This window comes from Symphalangus syndactylus, chromosome 9 (genome assembly GCF_028878055.3).
Source record: "Symphalangus syndactylus isolate Jambi chromosome 9, NHGRI_mSymSyn1-v2.1_pri, whole genome shotgun sequence".
Taxonomy (NCBI): Eukaryota; Metazoa; Chordata; class Mammalia; order Primates; family Hylobatidae; genus Symphalangus; species Symphalangus syndactylus.
In genome coordinates this window covers 103,797,492-103,817,500 of record NC_072431.2, presented here as the reverse complement: position 1 = coordinate 103,817,500, position 20,009 = coordinate 103,797,492, and the positions used below count along the sequence as shown (strand labels likewise).

At 35.5% G+C, this 20,009-nt stretch overlaps 1 protein-coding gene across 4 annotated transcripts in view; it reads right to left on the bottom strand.

Annotated features, from left to right (window-relative positions):
- SKAP2 (src kinase associated phosphoprotein 2) overlaps positions 1-20,009 on the bottom strand; it is a 217,801-nt gene that overhangs the window by 4,762 nt on the left and 193,030 nt on the right. For 3 of the 4 annotated variants that reach the window (XM_055293597.2, XM_063608990.1, XM_063608991.1), the window contains 2 exons: positions 11,860-11,961; positions 8,856-11,426 (listed from right to left, as the gene is read on the bottom strand). In XM_055293597.2, the coding sequence (XP_055149572.1) occupies positions 11,869-11,961 (93 nt within the window). In that variant the 3' untranslated portion in view covers positions 8,856-11,426; positions 11,860-11,868. Of the gene's footprint in view, positions 1-8,855; positions 11,427-11,859; positions 11,962-20,009 lie in introns of those variants that run through there. The other variant, XM_063608989.1, reaches the window with a different exon arrangement.

Here is a 20,009-nt window from a genome sequence, read left to right as displayed (position 1 = left end):
AGACCAATTTGTTTAGCTGATCACTGTCTCTTTGACGTGGCTGCAAATGTTACCTTTCTTTTTCAATCAAAAACACAGCAGGGGGTGCCATCTGTTTGGCACAGGCCTTAGCTCACTTCCCCAGTGCCTTTTTGTGCAGATCATTTTACGTGGCAATTTGCTAAAATCTTTCATTCCTTGGTTTTACTAAATATAAGTTTCCAAAATGGGCTGTTTTCTCAGAATGTCAGCAAGACTCACAAATGAATGCAGTTTTTCCTGAACAGCCAGTATCAGATCAAATGGAGCATTTTTCAGATTTTTTTTTTTAATGAACGAATACCTCACTGTCATCTGATTGTTTACTTAAAACCGACATGTTTACTGAGGATGGTGAAAACACATTTCCCCTACTGAATTTCACTTCGTTTTCTTTGTTTGGCTTCTACAGAGGTGCACTGTCACCAACACAGGCATCACAATTTTTAAGATCCTTGAAGAGAATAGGTAATGCAAATGTATAGATAGAGCAACCATATTAAATAGTCATTAGGAAACAACAGCTAGCAAGAAAGTGGTTAACTATTTTCCCCAGCTCAGATGCTGTTCAAAGCAATGAATACCCACCCCCCCCACCGCCCCCCACCAACTCCAAGTAGGAACAGATGATCAGCACCACGTGCTGAAGCCACAGGGATGCGCGTGGATTTCCAAGTGCTTTGTAGAATACAAATGAATTATCCTCATTCTTCTCCTAGCAGAGCATATAGGCCAGACCTCATTAGAATTCAATATCACTCTGCTTTTCTAATGTTAATGTACCAGTTATATAAGAAATACGTGTGTTGGTGGGGCGGGGGCTTATTCCACAATTATGTTCAACGTGATATCATAATTCTGAAAACTGGACATAATCTTTATTAAAGGAAATTATTGCATTTTGCCGTTTTATCTTTTGCTTCTAATGTAACTTAAATTCCCATTCTAATAGTGGATTATAAGGGCCTTAATTCTTTGTGTCTCTCTTAAAGCTGCAGTGACTACAATACTACTGGCTTTATGGCTTTTTAAAAAATGCCGTGACTAAAGATCAGATTGTGAGGGCTCCATGTCCATCTCACTGTGAAAGGAACACAGCACATTACATTAATAAACAACTGTAGGAGTTTTCTTCATCCAGGAATAACTCAGGGCATTAAGGCTTGAGGTCTTTTGTCTAGAGTGCAGCAAGAAGTGTAATGAAAACAAAAACACCAACACATAAAAATACAATTTATGCCCTTTTATCAAGTGAAGAAAAAGTTGGTTAACGTTTTGAAAAGAGAGCAGTAATGTAAATTTATTGACAATTTTATTGTAATAATTAGATGTTTACACAATCTGGACATTGTGGCTAAATCACTTCTAGCATGTTTATTTGCAGGGAGCTGTTTTCTGGGCAATGCGGCAGGTTCATTAAGAAGACATACTGTATTAGGATTCAAAGAAACAACCAGCTCCCATTCTCCCCTTTCCAGTTATATGTGTGTGTGTATAGTTTTAAATATATATATATATTTATAAATAATGAAGTAAAATACGGAATTCCCTTCATAAGAAAAACAACTTCCCTTGTGGCCCCAAAATAGCTTGAAAATAAATGTTGTATTGGATATCTTAATACACAACATTAGAAAGACAACCCTTTAATCACTATAACTAGCTTTTAATACCTAATGTGTAAATGGTAATCTGTTTTTGACTAAGAATAAATTATGGCAGAGTATTAGGGCGGCTCTTGCTTTACCCTTTTCTTCAAAAAACAAAAAAACCCATGGTAATTGTTTTAGATGAGATGCTTCTCTTCTCAACATTTTTTTTAAGAGAAAAAACTCATTCAGAGAGAAATATTTCTCTTAAGCAGCCTCAAACCAGATTAATGGTTTAAAATGGCACACTTGAATAATTTGACTAAATTTATCTCTATGTGGCTCTTTCATTTTTTGTGTTTCTATACTAATCTTTAATATGCTGCTCTGATATGGTTTTCATGTTTCCAAACTGAGCTAAAATGAAAATGACAGATTTTCAGTTATGCAAAAATAGCAATGAAGTGTCAGTAAAAATACATTGTGAACAAAATAATCATTAGGAAAGATGTGAAATGAGAATAATCTTCTAGCATGAAACGGGTCCAATAACAGAATATTCAGGCAATTATATCAATTTTTAAAATTTCAAAACTGTTTAAAAATTAAGGCACTAAATGCTAAGCTACAATATGTTTCCAGCCTCAGTATACATCCATTAGAATTAAGTAGTATCAATACAGAGTATTTATTGCTATAGATCATAGCTTTAGGAGAAGCAAAGGAGAATTTCATACTTATAGCTTGAAATTCTCTACTATAATCACTTAGGAAAAGTTTAGAAAACAGACTTATCTTTAATCACGGTTGCCACAATTTAGTATAGTCCCATTGTTTTCCTTTATCAAAGAGTATGGAATGATAATAATATAAATACATTATAAAAGTAATAGTTTCCCAGCTTAAATTGGTAAGGTTAAGATGGTAAGAGAAGCTTTGATTTTAGAAAGCAGTAATAACAGGTACACAATGTGTCTATTTTTTAAGCTGATAGAATTGATTAATGGTTCAAAATAATCAAGGAATCACATCACAAAGCACCATTTTAAAGAGAAGTGCTAAGAATTAACTCTACTATCATGACATCATCCGATGTTACCAGAATTATGTACTACATCACGCTACAGATTACAATTGCTAGACTAGAAAATGGAATTTTCAGCGACTCTGCATAACAAATATACTTAATAATCTTAAATAAACTCAAACTTACTTTGATATCTTCTAAGTAATTCACATGAAAAATGAATTTTTAAAAAATCAGATCATGAAAGCCATTATTATTTGAAGGAATATGCTCAATTTTTTAGATAATTTAAATTATTTAAGAGTCCTTTGCATCTTTTATTAGCTTTGCCTAAAGTTATAACATTAAAAGCATTAAGGTTACATGTAATGAGGTTCTGGTTTGCCCTCATTTCTAGCCCCATATTTTCACAAACTACAAACCAAGATTAGTGCTATATTACAAGGCTAATTAGAGAAAATAAAATTGTGTCACTCCTAGATATGCATCTGATGTTTTTTAACTAGAAAGTGTGTATTCACACACAAACATTCACAGATACCCATCTGGAAGAAACAGTTCATAAAAGGATTAGATAATGGGCAAAGGAAGTCAGTACAAAAATTTTCCTTAGAATGTCAGTTTAAAAAAATTAATTATCTGCTAAGTCCAACCAACTACAAACAACATATACCTAAAGACTATTATTAGCAGATTGGTGGTTTTAAATATCATGAGAAAAGTTTATTTGGAAACTTTATAGACAGAAGTAACATCTCTGTGATTAAAATCACCATTAACAGAAATTGACCATAGCTTGGAAGCCAATGACTTGATCAAAAAATGCATTGAAAATTAAAGGAGAATCAAATCTCAAACTCCTCTAGGATTATTTGCATCAATTTTTGTTATAAATAATAATACCAAGGGCTCACTAAAATTATTTCAAGTAGTATTACAGCCAATGCTGAGTACCAACATTTTTTTCCCTTGCTAGCTTTCAGTGCGAAGGAGAAATTATTTGATCATTGTTTCATTTCAGTTCTCCTATCTTTAAATGCAGGAAAGCCATGTTTGACACTATTGTTGATTTTTCAAGTCTCTAAACATAATCTCACTTGAGCCTAACCACAGTCCTGACAGGGCAGAGAGAACAGGCACCACTGGCATTCCGCAGGGAAGGAAACTTATTCTAGGGCACAAGGCACTAGAGAGTGAAACTAGAATTTTGGTTGAGTCCAATTCCAGTGTTCTTACTACTACTCACTTTCAGCTGAATACTGCTGGTACAACTCTGTCTCCAACTGAAGGAAAAGAGTCCTTACTCCTAAAGGGGTAGGGGTCACTCTCAGCTTCCAGAGTTATGTTACCATAACTGGTAGCAACTCTGTAAAAGACATTCACATTATTCATATACACAGCTCTTTGCTTCCCCTCACACTTACTTCAGTAGCTACAAGCATTTTAGAATTTTTTAAAAATATTCTTATCTGAAACAATACTGAAACCCTTGCATTTCCCTCCCCGTTTATTTTTAAAAATATATACATAAGAAAAGATTCCCAGTTTGTTTCCCAGATAATCCCTAAGGTTCAGATATCACAAAATCAGAGAACCTTTTATGTCTTAGGATACTGCTAGTGGCTTAACCTGCTAAGAACTGTACCAAGGTAAGGTTATGTGGGGCTGTCCTTATCCCTCCTTGTGTTTATGCCTTATCTTATTTAGACTATGAATCTACTTGGGAAAGACTATGTCAAATTCTATGTTTGAAATACCCCTTGCACAGGATGGCACTTAAATGTAATTTATTCAAAATGGGATCATTTAATTAGATAGGAAGAAAAATAGCAAGCCCTGAGACGATAATAAAGAATAAAGCAAATATGCTGACCAACTGAAGCAAAGCAACAGAGAGATAACACACATTCACAAGACTGCTACATTTCAGTTTTTCAATTCAGGATGCTTATAACAGGATAAACACACAGTTACACAACTTGTTTCTCTGCTGGGTTCCCAGAAAGCAGAGGGCACACTTGACATTGTGAACTATGTAGAGCGATAAGAATTGTAACATCTCATGGCTCATATGACTCCAGCTCCTTGGAATAGCCTGAGGAGGAGGAGGAAAGTGGCGCAAGGAGATGAAAGCAGGGAGCAACAGAGACTACGGACCACAAGCGCTTGACCTGGGAATTAGGAATTAGTAGGATATCCTAGATGGGACAGGTTATTTTACACCATTGAGATCTACTTGGTGGGCAGCTGGAGATCAGGATAATGCAGTCATTCGCTCCTTGTCCTTCAGAAGCATGATGTTCTGAATAGTAGGCATGGAAACATTTCAAAGAACTCTACAGAATGAAATACCCCTTGAAAATAGAACTTTGGTACACCCCTTTCTCTTGGGCTAGAAGACAGTCAGTACTATAGGGTGTATTTTAGACTATGAGACGGCTCAATTTTACCACCTCTCTGGTTAAATTCCAGAGCCGTAATAGTGAATGTTAGTCCTTACTTATCTCTTAATCTTTTCACTCTCCCCACCCCTCAGCCTCCAATCACTGAAGTACAAAAATATTTAAAAAGGATTTGTTCAAAAAACTCAACAAGTCTTTATGAGGTCCAGTACAAGGCACTACTTGGGTGTCCATGGAATAAGACCTTGTACGTACTTATGTATCAGATATTCCAATAAAAATTCTTCTTAAACAAATTCATATCTCAACAAGCAAAAGTCAGGTCAGACATTGCCATCACTCAGTTACAAAATTATACGTGTTTTACAATGAAGTTTATTGATTGTACAGTTTGTTAACAATCCTTTTTTTAAACCTATCAATTAAAACCCATCCCCTAAAAAACAACTATTTGAGACAGAAGCAGCTGGATTTGCAGTCCTCTTCAAGGCTCCCCTGGCTGGTCCCTTTACTGGGCTTCACATTGGAGGAGGTGGAGAGGATGGGAAAAGGTCCTTAGACAAGGGTCACTTTGGCTTGCTGTCCTCTCTGGACTCTGCTGCTTTGATTGACTTCCTATTTTCATCTGGACTGGAAGGTCAAGTGTTCCTGCATAAAAGTTTCTTCTCCATTGCGGATCAGCTGCTTTGGATTTGATATGATAACCATGGTATGCTTTACTGACTAGTGAGCCAAATTCAGCTATCCAATTGTCAATTATTGGATGATTCTTTTCACATGCTTCAGATTATTTTATAGAAATGGTGACATCATCAGTGGTCAACCAGCATTTGTTGTATGCCAATTATATGCAAAGAATCCAAGTATGCATTTGGTTTTAATTCATCACAGTACTGTGCAGCAGAATAGTGTTGAATTCAGGGGAAGGAGGCTGGTGTGAGGCTTGGTTAGGTAACTCACTACCCTAAGGCTTTGGGGACAAATTATTTAGCCTGTTTCCTAATCGGGAAAATGGTAATGAATAACAGAACTTACTTCATAGGGTTGTTATAAGAATTGAATGAAAAGTGCACAGCATGACTAATAGTAAACACTCAGTAAATGTTAGCTATTACTATTACTAGTCTTACTTAAATTGTTATCATCACATTTGATGTGATAAAGAACACAAGGTTTTCTAAATAGACTCCCATGGGAGCTGGGAGGGGAGGGTAGTGTATGAGAATCTGCTTATTTGTTGGAATTTTCTCTTCCACAAAAGCAGCTGTCTTTAACCAGCATACACTAGTGTCATTAATTTTCTCCTTTGAGAGTACCTGCGTGACACTTTCCTCAAACAAGAAGAAAATTGCAGTTCAAGCTACAAAATGGCACCTGCTTTTACTCTAGCAGGAGTGATATTTTTATATTAGAAAGTTGAGGCTAATAAACAGAAAACAGACAAGGGCTGTGCTATATTGCCTCTCCCAGTAATGGATAACAAAAAAGAAAACTGAAAAAAAAAAAAAAAGAAAAAAAAGAGGAGAGAAACCTAGGGAAACACCTTCCAAAGTTCCAGCATTAAGAAAGGTACTTAAGAGATGGGCTTTGGGAGCAGTTTCTATATTCATACCTTTGCACATATTCAAGTGTTTTGGCTTGCTCAACTTCCAGCCCCTCTCTCAACACTGAAGACCTAAACTGAGCAGTGGTATGACTAAGGCAACTTCCTGCATTTACAGTTCCTTTCATCTTGGGGACTCAAAGCACTCAAGTTAACATAATCATACAACTTTAAATAAACAAGGAGTAAAAGTTAACAGAAAGGACAAAAGCTAAATTACGATTAGATTTGGCAGCAACTGTGAAACTTCCCACTTACTTGCACAAATTTTTTATCTGCCCAAGGCGACAGCTAGAATGCTTTCAAGATCAGATGCAGGAAAGGCTTCTCTGATATTACCCAAGTGGAATGCAGGGCAGCAGTGATTTGGGATGTTTCACTGGAAAGTGAAAGTAGATCACTTGACCCAAGCTGCCCAAGGAGGCACCTGTGCCCCTTATTTGAGGTCACAACACTGAACACAAGAAAGGAAGGAAATATCTAAGGACAATGTACCACAACTCAACTTTCTTATTATTCACAATCTCACTCAATTCTGTTATAACAATAAAATCCAATCTACTTGTTGATAGTATTATGGGATATACTAACTGTATAAAGGCATTTTCTCTACCAGGTTTACTAGTCAAGCTCTTTTCTTCTTAAATCTCATGTCTTGAGATATTGTGGGGTGCCAAATCAGTTAATTAACAAATATTTACTGGATCTATACCATATAATGTGTACCATGCTGGCAATAAATAATACGTTTGTGTATAAGTAATGGTAGAACAGATTCTACTAGCAGAAATAAGAAAAAGCCCCTCAAACATAGCATTAATGAAATGTCATTCCATGCTACTGTGATCATATAATTTTTAAAGTATTTATCTCATCATAAAATAGTATGCTATCAGGGGTTCTAACAGATATTCTGGAAGAACTCAACTATAAAGCAGTAGGTGTATAATAAACTGGCTAAAGCTGAGATGTCTAGAAATCTCTTGTTCCCAGTCCAGAGGATAAATTGTTGTGCATTTGAATATATATTAAACTTGTATGATAGTATTTTAACAACGTAGTACTTATTTGTTTCTCTGTATTTTTGAATACTAAGTATATTACTGATAAGATCATATTCATCAAATGTTTTTATTTTATATATATATACAGTGTACACACACACACACACACACACGAAGTATTCCTGCAACCTTTGAGTGAAGCTGTGTTTTCCATGGCTTGATCATGTTTTGATCTCCACTCTTCACCACCTCTTTCTTTACCATGTGGATTGCTTTTCAATAGTCATGAACCTACTGAACTCAAGAGAAGCAAAAGTGATCTCTATATGGTGTGTGTCTATAACTCCAACAAATGAAATACAAATGACTGATTTATTTGAAATTCAGAACTTTAAAAATTCTCACAATGCTTCATTCAGTCTCACTGATGAAGTTCAAGCTCTTAAACAACATGTATATTAGGGTTAATTTTCTTCTAACAGCTGAACTGCATATCTGAATTCATAATATCTAACTCAGTTCTATTTTAAATTATGACCCTGGGTAGTACCAGTCTATGAATGAGTAGCAAGTAGTAGAGTGCAGAAATTACATGAAATTATATAAAAAGTAGAAATCATAAGAACTAAGAGTGAGCCTTTGTACATATTTAAGAAACATTTGAATGGATGCCCTACTCTTTGTACAAGGCTATATTCAAAGTGGTTGTGTACTGATAGCAAAAAGTGAAACAAAACAAAACACGATGAAACCCCATATATATAGATTTCACCTACACATGGTTGAAAAGTGATTTTTTTTCCCATGGTCCTATAATACTTTATGTAATTATCTGTAATTAAATTAGCACACAGTAAAAATAATCAGCTTACAATAAAATATTCAAAACAATTGCTGGACTAAACGACTTTCTTTTTCTATGAAAGTGTCATATGCAGCAAAGTGGCAAAAATAGAACTGAGTGAGCTGTGTTAAGCGTTAAATCCTAAAGCAATGAAAGTCATTTGTATTATCCTTACTTCTTTGAATAAATTCAGATGACAGCCCTATTTCATTTCTTCATTCAGTTTGGCGGCCAGATGGCATTAGAATCATTTACTTCACCTTGTTGTGCTTAATTACTACAATCAACACACTATTTTCCAAATTAATCATAACAAAGTAATTTCATTAGTAACACAGCAGGCTGTTGAATTATTAGCATCATAACAGTTTGCAAACAATTAAACTTTATTTGAACCTTAAAAATTTGCAGAGTGGAACATTATTGTAAGATCTAATGGCAATAGAGTACAAATTCAGTACACAGCAAATAATCAAGCAAAATGCTACATAAAATATGACTTACAATCACCTTTGAAAAAAATTAGCTCTCTGTTCACAGAAAAACAAATAAAAGCTAAGTAAACATAATGAGACCACAGCAATTAGCATATTTTCTAACAAGCCATGTTGTTTAAATTCATATTAATGATATTATTATGAGCTTGAAGAGTATGTGATATATTGTCAAGGGTGTAAAGAAAACTTTCTCCCTGGTTTGTATACAAATGATTTCATCAAATGAATATAAAGCAGTCATGAATTGAAAGTAATGATTATTTGTCCTGTCACTCCAGTTTTAAGACTTTTCATTCCTTTCTTATGTCTCCCACCTATATTCAAGTTTTAAAAGAACAAAGGCCGGTGGAGTTCTGAGCAGAAATAACACCTTATTTCTGTATCGTCACTGTTCACGAGACTATCTGGCTTGGAACTGTTGGTCATCAGTTGGCAAAGGACTCCCTCTCCTGGATTAACTGTAAAAGGAGGCAGAAATCTAAATGCTTTCCATCATGGGCGAGTTTGTGCCGTGGGGGAGGGGTTTCAAGTGGTTTTGTCTGCAATGAAAAGCTGCTGCCATCTACTGGCCTAGGACTAAAAACTTCTTTTCAACTCAAAGCACAAACCCAAAATCCACAAAGGCTACATTGTCATTGGAAACAATGGCTTTTGCTTTTCAGCTGCTCAAGTTTTGAAAACCAGTCCACTAAAGTCGTCTTTGGTTGTCTAACTTTTGCCAAGATGATTTCAGTCTATTTCAATGACACTATATGAGGAAAAGGTAAGAACTGCACAAATGTAATTTCTGAAAACTTTAACTTCACAATGTCTCTCTATATAAACTTGTTTACTCACAATCCCTAAAGTCAAATCTCTTTTTTTTTTTTAACATTTGATATTGGATGATCATGATATTGAGGGGATAATGGTAAAACAGACCCTCTCAAACACTGCTTATAAACAGTTTTACACAAATAATGGAGATTTTAATATTACCAGTTCAGATGCATGTTTAGAATCTTTATAAAGCAAAGATATTGAAAAGTTCCATAAAGATAATACCTGATAAGTAATGATTCAATATTAGGAGTTTATGTGTAGTCCTAATAATTATCTAACCAGCAATGCATTTTGACATATGTTAAGGCTACATTGGTATCTCATAGGCATTTTAAACACCTCTGATTTCAAATATACATGAAAAGGTAATTATATGATTCTACAAATCTTGCTCAGGCAGCACAGAGTATAACTCTAATGTCAGGCTAACACTACCTTTCTACTCACCTGTTGGATCATGCTACCACCGGGATTTCTACACTCTCCTCTGCAAACCCTTCTTTTCTTTTCAGTGCTCTGAGAAGTATATAGAAAAGCCTCAAATCTGTTGTTCTGAAGTGGGATGTAAATGGCATAGCAATAAGGCAAGATAAGAGAGTGCTTGGTTATGCCTTTTTACTTTGAGAATACATTGAGATTCTGTTTTTTTTCTGAGATGGAGTCTCACTCTGTCGCCCAGGCTGGAGTGCAGTGGCGTGATCTTGGCTCACTGCAACCTCTGCCTCCCTTGTTCAAGCAATTCTCGTGCCTTGGCCTCCCAAGTAGCTGGGACTACAGGTGCACACTACCACACTTGGCTAGTTTTTAGTAGAGACGGGGTTTCACCATGTTGGCCAGGCTGGGAGATTCTTTATACCATTTTGTTAGTGGTAGGATGGTATTTCTTATGAATTTTTTGTTTCATTAAATTTAAACAAAAGTACAGTAGAAAATGTTGCCATGCCCATCATCACACCAGGCTATTTGTATGGTAAAATGCTTTGCACGAGTCATACTTCTGGTGTGCACTTGTGTTGCAGGTGACAGCACACTGTCATTTGCAACTTTATCATTTTTTCTTTCTTGTAGTTGTATTTAATAGGAATTAGATGTGTGAAAATAAATAATAACAATAAAGTTATCTACAAAGTTTGAACATTCTTTAGCATTCTTTAGCAACCACATTCTTTAGCATCTACCAAAAAAACTTGCACGATACATTAAATTTAAAATGCTATGAAATTATACATTACTCTCTAAAAATAATTGATGTCCAATGATTAAGAAACATTACAACTCACACCAGATGTAGCAATACTAGCTTGGTATACTACAGTAGACTATATGGTACGTATAAAATAGTGACGAATTCTTCACACAAATCAAATGGGTAAATAAAAACTATAATTATTTCTTTGCAAAACAGCAACAGGTATAACTTTACTGGTTGCATCTAATTTACATTAATATCCTTCATTTAATTTCACATCAGAGGAATATTTTAATGAGCGACTGCATAAAATAACAGTCAAAGACAAGTAATGTTTAACAAAACAAGGAGAGGTTAGGAGCTGTCACCCGTGCTTTCATGACACTTCTAAATCCAAAGCATTTGCAGACAAGCAGAAGAATTTTCCTTTTCTGCAGGAGAAAGGGAAAGCTGCATTTTAATTTTTGATTCAATTGAAACTTGATTTTTCCTGCTTAAAAAAATTACACTTTTAGCCAAGGAAAAATGTATTTTTACTCAACATTTTGTCAATTCAACTCTTCAGAAAGGCCATAAAAGTGGTATTTTACTGGAAAGGAGGAAGTTTGGGAAAACAGCTGGTTACTATCAAAGGAACTTTCTCTAAATAATCTATTCATTTCCAAAGTAAATTCCATAAAATTTTTATTTAAAAAATTCTTATTTTAAAAATTAAACCAGATCAAACAAAACAAAAAAGATTTGGGGGCACAATCTTTGTGTTATCAGAAAACTCTAAAGACTTTTAAAAAGGCAAAGACTCATAACGAAGAGACCAAGAGAACATATGAGCTATTACAGAATATTGGATTAAAATGTACTTACCCAGGACTCTCAAATATCATACATCTCCATTATGTAGGCTTTAGGCACCAAGCCAATGGCTCCCTTCATTTCTCCTACCCACCAGCCATATCTATTGTATTCCTAATTGAAAACAATGTGCAATATTAACCTTTAGACTGGTGTAAGTACAATGTCGTTGGTATGCAACTTCTTAGAAATGTTATTTCTATTTATAAAGTTAAAAGAGCTTGAGCTGCAAATGTAAACATTTTCATCTTTTTGTTTCTGGACAAAAATGCTGTTAGGCAACGATTTAAATTAAGGTATAACACAAAGCCTGTTTATTATTGGGCACGGAACACATAAACAATCACTCATGATGAAAACCTAGAAAATGAAACTACCTCAGGAAGCCTTCTCTCAGGGACACACTATCTCTCTCCACAGAGCCTGGGGACACCTTTTATGTGTAAGAGGCTATAGAAGGTTAAAGCCAGGATCCTTAAGCTATTATATATGCCTTCAAGAAGCTTATCATCTAGCAAGGATAAAATAATTTTTTTACAATAAACTACTTATTTCTTAAACTTATATGACCTAAAATGATTTAGAATGTTGATAGAGGTGTGCCCCTTCTTAAGAAAATCTAATATACACACTTTAACAGATAAATTAGAGAATATGGAAACACTAATAATACCAAAAAACTGCTTAAAAAATAATTCACAAATAGGTTCCTTTAAAATAGTTTCCCTAAGGCATTTATTATTCCTTTATTATTGACCATAAACTACCTGAGATAAAAGATAGGTAGAAGGAATTTAGAGTCACCCTTATAGTGGAAGATCAATAGGAAATAAAAGTATCTCAAGTTATAAAGGCAAAATATTAATCTAGCTGTAAAACAGAGTGGTCAATGAGTCACTTTTGCATTTACTTTGCAACCTGAGATAAACAAACCTATGCCTCCTTTTCTCCCACTTTTTCCTCCTTTGACGGATACACCACTGCTTTAGGCATTGTGAGTACTCCATAACCGGTCTCATATGTCTGCCAGATTGACTAATGTATTTTTATTTCAAATTTATTTATGTGTAGTGAGATACAAACAAAGTAAAATGAATTACAAGTTTCAAGAATAATATCTTCCAAAAGCAATACTCTTCACAAGCATTGTAGTGCTCAAATTTAATTTTTCATATAAATTTTTAAAATCAATCCCAAAAGTAATTTAATGGGTTATGATTTTCCAGCATCTGAGTCATAGATAAATGTGCATATGTATATTGAGTTATATGTGGGGAGGGAATGTTAATACTAGTACAGACTTAACATTTGTATTGATTAGTATGCTATTGACCATCAGAAAGGAAAATTATGCAATTCTTTAATACAAATGTAGCATTACATTAGTGTGTATGTATTGATATGTAGTCTATCAATACAGAGATTATAGGATAAAATCCATAGGCACTTTTTCAAACAGTGGGCAGTATCAGGATTAGGTTTATTGGAAGAACAAAGTGGAGGGGGAGAGGGGAGAAAAGACCACTCCTGCTATTGTTATTCTATTGAGGGCACAGCTCTGGCTTGTGAGGCAGTAAACTCAAGATTTTAAGTTTTAAACTTTTAAAGTTCACTGACAGTGTGAACTTAGTGGACGAAACTGTCCAAGCAACGAGGATACTCTGATGCCCAGAACCCAATGATGGCTATAATCTATGTAGGACATATTTATCAGAAGAAAATACTAACTTACTGAAAGTCATGATTAGCAACGATTATATCTTAATAGGTACCTAATAAAACTGCCCTTTTCTATTTTTAAGGCAATGAATACAATTCAAGCCTAATGCTTAACAAAACACACGTACTTAACGTTCCACAGACTACTGTAAGATTTCAAAATGGATAATTAACAGGGTAGGTCTGAGTGTTAAAGCTCTTATTCAATGCCAATATAAGATTTTTTAAACCGATTATTTGGAAGGAGAAAAGGAACTAGCCCCCTGCTCCCCAATGACAGACATAGAAAACATTCAGTAAGAGGACATAGTATTGGCTTAAACTTGCTTCCAGAGAATGGCCCTCAATCTGGGGGTCAATGCTTAGATTCAAATTACAAGCCAGAAAGTTATTACTTTATAATATTCTACTTTGGTCATAGTCTATGCTATCAACTAAAGGCATGTTATCATTTTCAAAAAGCTACTCACACCCAAATTTAAGAAATTAGTTCCCAAGAAATCACATCAACAAGGGCAGACTTCACAGTTGAGAGAATTCTGTGCTATGGTAGAACAGGAAGATTATTAACTAGAAAGCATAGTGGTAAACAGCAGGGAGGAGCTTAATCAACTATAAACAAATCCCTTAAAAGTAACACTCTAGGGAGAAAAAAGGTTTAGACTAAAATAATCTTAAATGCTTCACTTAATTTAAAATAATTGAAAAACATAGGAAACATATACTTCATAAAAATACTCTAAAATAACAGATTTAAATCAGAAAAGGTAAAACTAAAAACCAGAATATTACCTTGTATTTGTAAAGAATTGCAAATTATATTCCTGTTTGAAATTAATGCATTATGATCAAATATAGTGAGGTAAAAATACAGGAGGCAAATTTATGGATTTACACTGCAGCCAATAGAGTGTGTTGACAAGACTGCAAATACAGGAGCTTTTTACTTTTATCATTACCACCCTCTGTATGAGCCTCCTGAGCAACATGAATCCCAATTAAACCATTTGCAGCCTATAAATTGGAATGAAAATGCTTCTTGGAGTACAGTATTCTAAACTTTGGCCTGAACATTCAAGATCATACAAGGTTTCCTTCTGAAAAAGAAAATCTGCCTGTCTTTGCCTTTCCTCTTTTCCACCCCCAAACAAATGTGATTATGAATGATATATTACTTACAGTGGAAAATAATGCAACCGATACAATGTTGTTTTGTAGTCCACAAACTAATTATAGTATTGTTCTATAAAGTCACAGGTGGATCATTTAAAAAACAAAAAGGAAAACTCTCAAACTTTATCTTCTTAGCAAACAAAAAATAGACAATCCATACCAGGCTGTTGTCTAAATCTTTGAAAGGTTAGGAAGCATCATGTAATCTTTATGGAACACAAGGTCTCAGGTACAAGGAGGTCTGCCATCTGGTATCCTTCACCTATTCAGCTCTTAACATCAACTGAAATGCTAACATAGGCAAGTGACTGTACTTCAGGAGGACTGATAAAATAATGAAGAGTCCTTTAATCTACAGGAAACCATTCTAGTCAATTTATAAGAAATATTGCATCCCTTTGTAGGACGTGTAATTATTTTCTATTAATCATGTGCTATAAAGCTACATTATGCGGTTATTCTGTTATCACTAAAAAGGCCTGCAGTCAGCTTCTGACAATGTTAGGTAATTACTAACACAAAGCTGCTTTCTCCTCCCGCAGTAATGCTATCAAGATCCAGAGGTGTAGTGATGCTTATTGTATAAAAATAGTACTCAAAAGAAATTCAATATCTGCAAAATGGATGGCTTCAAGGCAAAATGTAGTGTGGCAATCAAAGAAGCAAAAAAAAGCCAAATTTGCCCAGTAATCTGAGAAAATAATAGTAAGGCGGTAGTGAATGCTTGTGATCTAACTCCCATGTTTTCAATTCTCATACCATTATAATCATTTTATTTGTTTTATTTTGCAGTTGAAATTTTAGTCCCCAATTAATATTTACTGAGCAGTAAGAGTGACTGGGTAAGAAAGCAGGAAAAAGGACTAGTTATGATAAAGTGAAACAGAGAGTTTATCCAACATAATAGTAATATTTACTCATTAACTAAATCTTCTTTATCTGCTGGAATTATTTTACACTTAAATAAGGCCCCAACATTTACTTAAATCTTTTTCAGCACCATGACTGTCATTTATCGAGTATGTTAATCCGCTTTCTGCCAATGATATGGTAAAAGAATGCTGACTTAACAGAAACCTGAAACATTAATAAGATTTAATAATGTACTAACCCTTTCAGAAATTAGTTACCGATGTGTTTGAAAGCAACAGGTGTTTGCAATGTTAAAAAAAAATTTGTGTCCTTTTTCCAAACATATATCTGTGCTTCAAAACACACCAGCCTTTTGTGAAAATGAAAGTAATTTTATTCACAAAACATAAAATACAGCAAGTTTAAGAACCAATGGACTTGACTGTTGTTTTCCAAGTATTCTTCATTGTGATATCTTTATTCATAAACACTGTAATACTATGAAGACTAGTCACCTATTTAAAGTGTATAAATACTTTCATCAAGGCTACCTCTTTAGAGTCTCTTTTTTATTAACTCTGATTAGAAACTTAGTAAGAATCCTCTCATTTCTCATACATCCATCGTTTCAAAAGGTTATCTTTAAAATGCACAACAGGAACTGTACAACCTTGGTGTTTTACTATTACTATCTACACATTAACTACTTGAATCTTAGATTCCTAACCTGTTAAATGAGGAAACTGACACAATCTCTAAGGACCTCCATGATGTTTGAGCACCACCATTCAGGAACCTGATTGAAGACACTAAGTTCCCTAGTGGTGTACGGAGATCAGTCTCATTACTTTGTAATTTACTTTGCAGGTGTGACTTTGAGTTCCTCTAATTCAAAGAATTACTGTTTTTCCTCCTTGCATTGTATACTCCATTTTTAAAGCAAGAGAGACAAAGACAAGGAAGCTGACAGTAAGAATTTAATTCTCATAACAAATTTTAGTTTATATCCCTGAGTCATGATATAGTTAATTCCAATTTCTACAAAGTCGACAGTTACAATACCATAGAGTAAAACCTGACATTCAGACTGATGATTCACAGATAATGATAGGCAAAGAAGATCATGTCATGCTCAGTAGAGAGTGACTTTGGTATTCAGTGTATGGTATTTTTTTTTTTTGAGACGGAGTCTCGCTCTTTCACCCAGGCTGGAGTGCAGTGGCGCCATCTCGGCTCACTGCAAGCTCCGCCTCCTGGGGTTCACGCCATTCTCCTGCCTCAGCCTCCCGAGTAGCTGGAACTACAGGCGCCCGCCACCATACCCGGCTAATTTTTTGTATTTTTAGTACAGATGGAGTTTCACCGTGTTAGCCAGGATGGTCTCGATCTCCTGACCTCGTGATCCGCCCGCCTCGGCCTCCCAAAGTGCTGGGATTACAGGCGTGAGCCACCGCGCCCGGCCCAGTGTATGGTATTTTACCTATATGACTCTATTAACTGTTCTCAGGTTCACCTATTCCACTTATTCTCACTGGCACCACTAATTCAGGGGTCATCACCTTGCCCTGGATTACTGCATTATCAATGGTGCCTCTCTGTTCTTCCCAGGAACTCTTTTCATCAGTTTACCCTGCTGCTCAAGAACTTATACTAACTCTCCACTGCATTATCTATAGACTTTAGCTTGTTCCCACCCTGCTGGCAACCTTTTCCTGTCACTGTTCTAGCTGGCACAGTACAACCTTCTGCACTACACTCACTCTACCTCTGTATGTAGTACTCCCTTCCCAGAGACATCTCCTCTCCCTCAGCCAAATCCTGTCCAATGACTAAGACCTGACTCAAGTTACTCAGTTGTCATGAATTTTTCTCTGAATTAGCTAATCCATATTTATATCTCTCATTTCAAGCTAAGCATTTATTCCTCAGTAGATTTTACGTACATTAGTTTTATTCCTTCAACTAAAATAAAGTACAAACTCATTAAGATCAGAGGAAGGACTTACACTTAATCTGTATGCCTCCCACTGCAGGAGATATAAAAGATGTTCCATAAATAGGTACTGGATGATTAAATAGACTAAGTCTTCATTTTGGATGATGCACCAGTGGACTATCCTAAATATTTTCTTAAGAAATGTAATTTCCAATAGTAATATATTTTCTTTTGTGTATATTAGACATAGTTAAAGAATTGTAGTAGTGATGAAACAAGCATTTGTTCTGAAGCATTCACATGTAGCTGAGTGGGCGATCTGAAGGAGCATGCTGTTCCCACCTGTGGCAGGCTGTTGCCACCATGTTTTCAAATGCACTACATGGGATGTGCCTTGTCTAAAAAGCTTAAATCCCATGTGCAGAAAGAAGGTATTTGTCCACATTGGAACAGGGACCAACTAATTCCAGTTCTTGGAAAAAATGAATTCAGTTTAACTTACTTGTAAGCACTGAAAGAAGTTAAGACAGAATTTTGCAAAGGCAAAAAATAGTATGACAGGTAGAATGGAAAATCTCCTGGTTTTTTCAGCTCCTTCTTATCTTCTCAGAAGATACAGAGTCTCATCCTAGCTCTGTTGCTAACTAGCTTTGTGACTTTGGGTGATCCCAAAGTTTCTTTAGGGATGATTTTTTTGTTTATATTTATATTCTTCATTGAGACTCTACAATGGTGCACTTAGGTACTTAACATATATCAATAAGTCTAATTATTATACATTTGGACCCTCACAGAATTCCCTTTATAAAATCTTTTATTATATTTACTATGAAAAGTTTCTGTTGAGGCCAATACCTGCCACTTATGCACTTATTTATATAAAGTTGTTCAGGGCAGATTCTAGAAATTCATGTAAGAATATTTAAGTAGCCAGTGCTGGGAAAAGCCAAGATCCTTCCTTTATGATTAAAAGAAATTACTAGCTCCCATCTCTCCCTTTTTTGGTTTGGCTGCCAAGAAGTTCAGGGCCAAGGTGGAAGTACAACCGCAGAAACACCATTGTCTTTTGAGGTCTCTATAGGAGTGGTCCATTTTTCCTTTGGGCTTTTATTTCTTTTTCCCCTATTATGTTGAGCCTCAACTTCTTTACCTATAAAATGAAGGGCTAGCACTAAGGTCCCCCTCACTCTATGATCCTATCATTCTAAGTTCTTTTAAGAAGTCAGGATTATTTCCTGTTGTTGACTGTATTTTGGTAAACGCATAGTAAACATCTATCTGCCATACTGTTAACGTATTGGGATACAAAAATACTTAAGACACAGTGTCTACCTCAAGAAGTTCAGAGTTTAGACATAAAGCCAGAGAAACAGGTAACCATTATATTGTATGTTAGGTAAGAGAGGGAAAATGTTTGTAAAAAGAGAAGCAACTAATCCTACAGCAGGATCTGAGAGGCTTTACATAGAAAGTGACAGCTGGGCTGAGACTCCAGAAGGAATAATGAAAGGAGCAATACATGGCAGGCGTGAAGGCCTGCAGAGATAAAAGAATATGCTGTGTTCAGGGAAGAGTAAGTAGTTGAGAGTGTGGTTAACACACAAGGTACAGGAGAAGGTAAGGGAAAAGTGGTGTAAGTTGCTGTAGAAAAACTAGCTTGGAAACATCAGGTTGATTTGGTTTCTCACAGGGTTTCTCTGGCTGCCTACCATTCTCCAAGGTAAGGAAGGAGAAGTGATTCTGGCCAGGTGTGATGGCTCATGCCTGTAATCCCAGCACTTTGGGATGCCAAGGCGGGAGGATCACCTGAAGTCAGGAGTTTGAGACCAGCCTGGCCAACATGGTGAAACCCCATGTCTACTAAAAATACAAAAAATTAGCCGGGCATGGTGGCAGGAGCCTGTAATCCCAGCTACTTGGGAGGCTGAAGCAGGAAAAATGCTTGAACCCAGGAGGCAGAGGTTGCAGTGAGCTGAGATTGCATCACTGCACCCCAGCCTGGGTGACAGAGCGAGACTCTGTCTCAAAAAAAAAAAAGAAGTGATCCTGAATGACTGATGACTGATGTCTATTGGCTCTATGCTCCCCTTTCATCAATACGGCCATCCACCCCTTTCCATAGCTGTTCTTCTAGGTTTTATATGTAATAGACACAGAAAATAAGCATTCATATTTGTTAAATGAATAAACTCCATTTATACATAAAGTTCCAGTTCAAGTTCCATTTCCTATGAATCTTTCCTTACTTACTTACTCCAGTATTTACTGACTTCCCTTTCTTCTGGGATTCTCCAGGACAACACTGATACCCTACATTGTGTTTTATTGCTATTATCTATTTTATGCACTGGTCTTCTCTTCGACTTAATTGCAGTCTCCTTGAATAACAGTTTGTGGCTTTTCTGGATCCTGCTCAAAATAGTACTTTGCATGAGTGTTCACCAAATATTTGTTGATTAGAAAATGAAATAATTTTGACCAT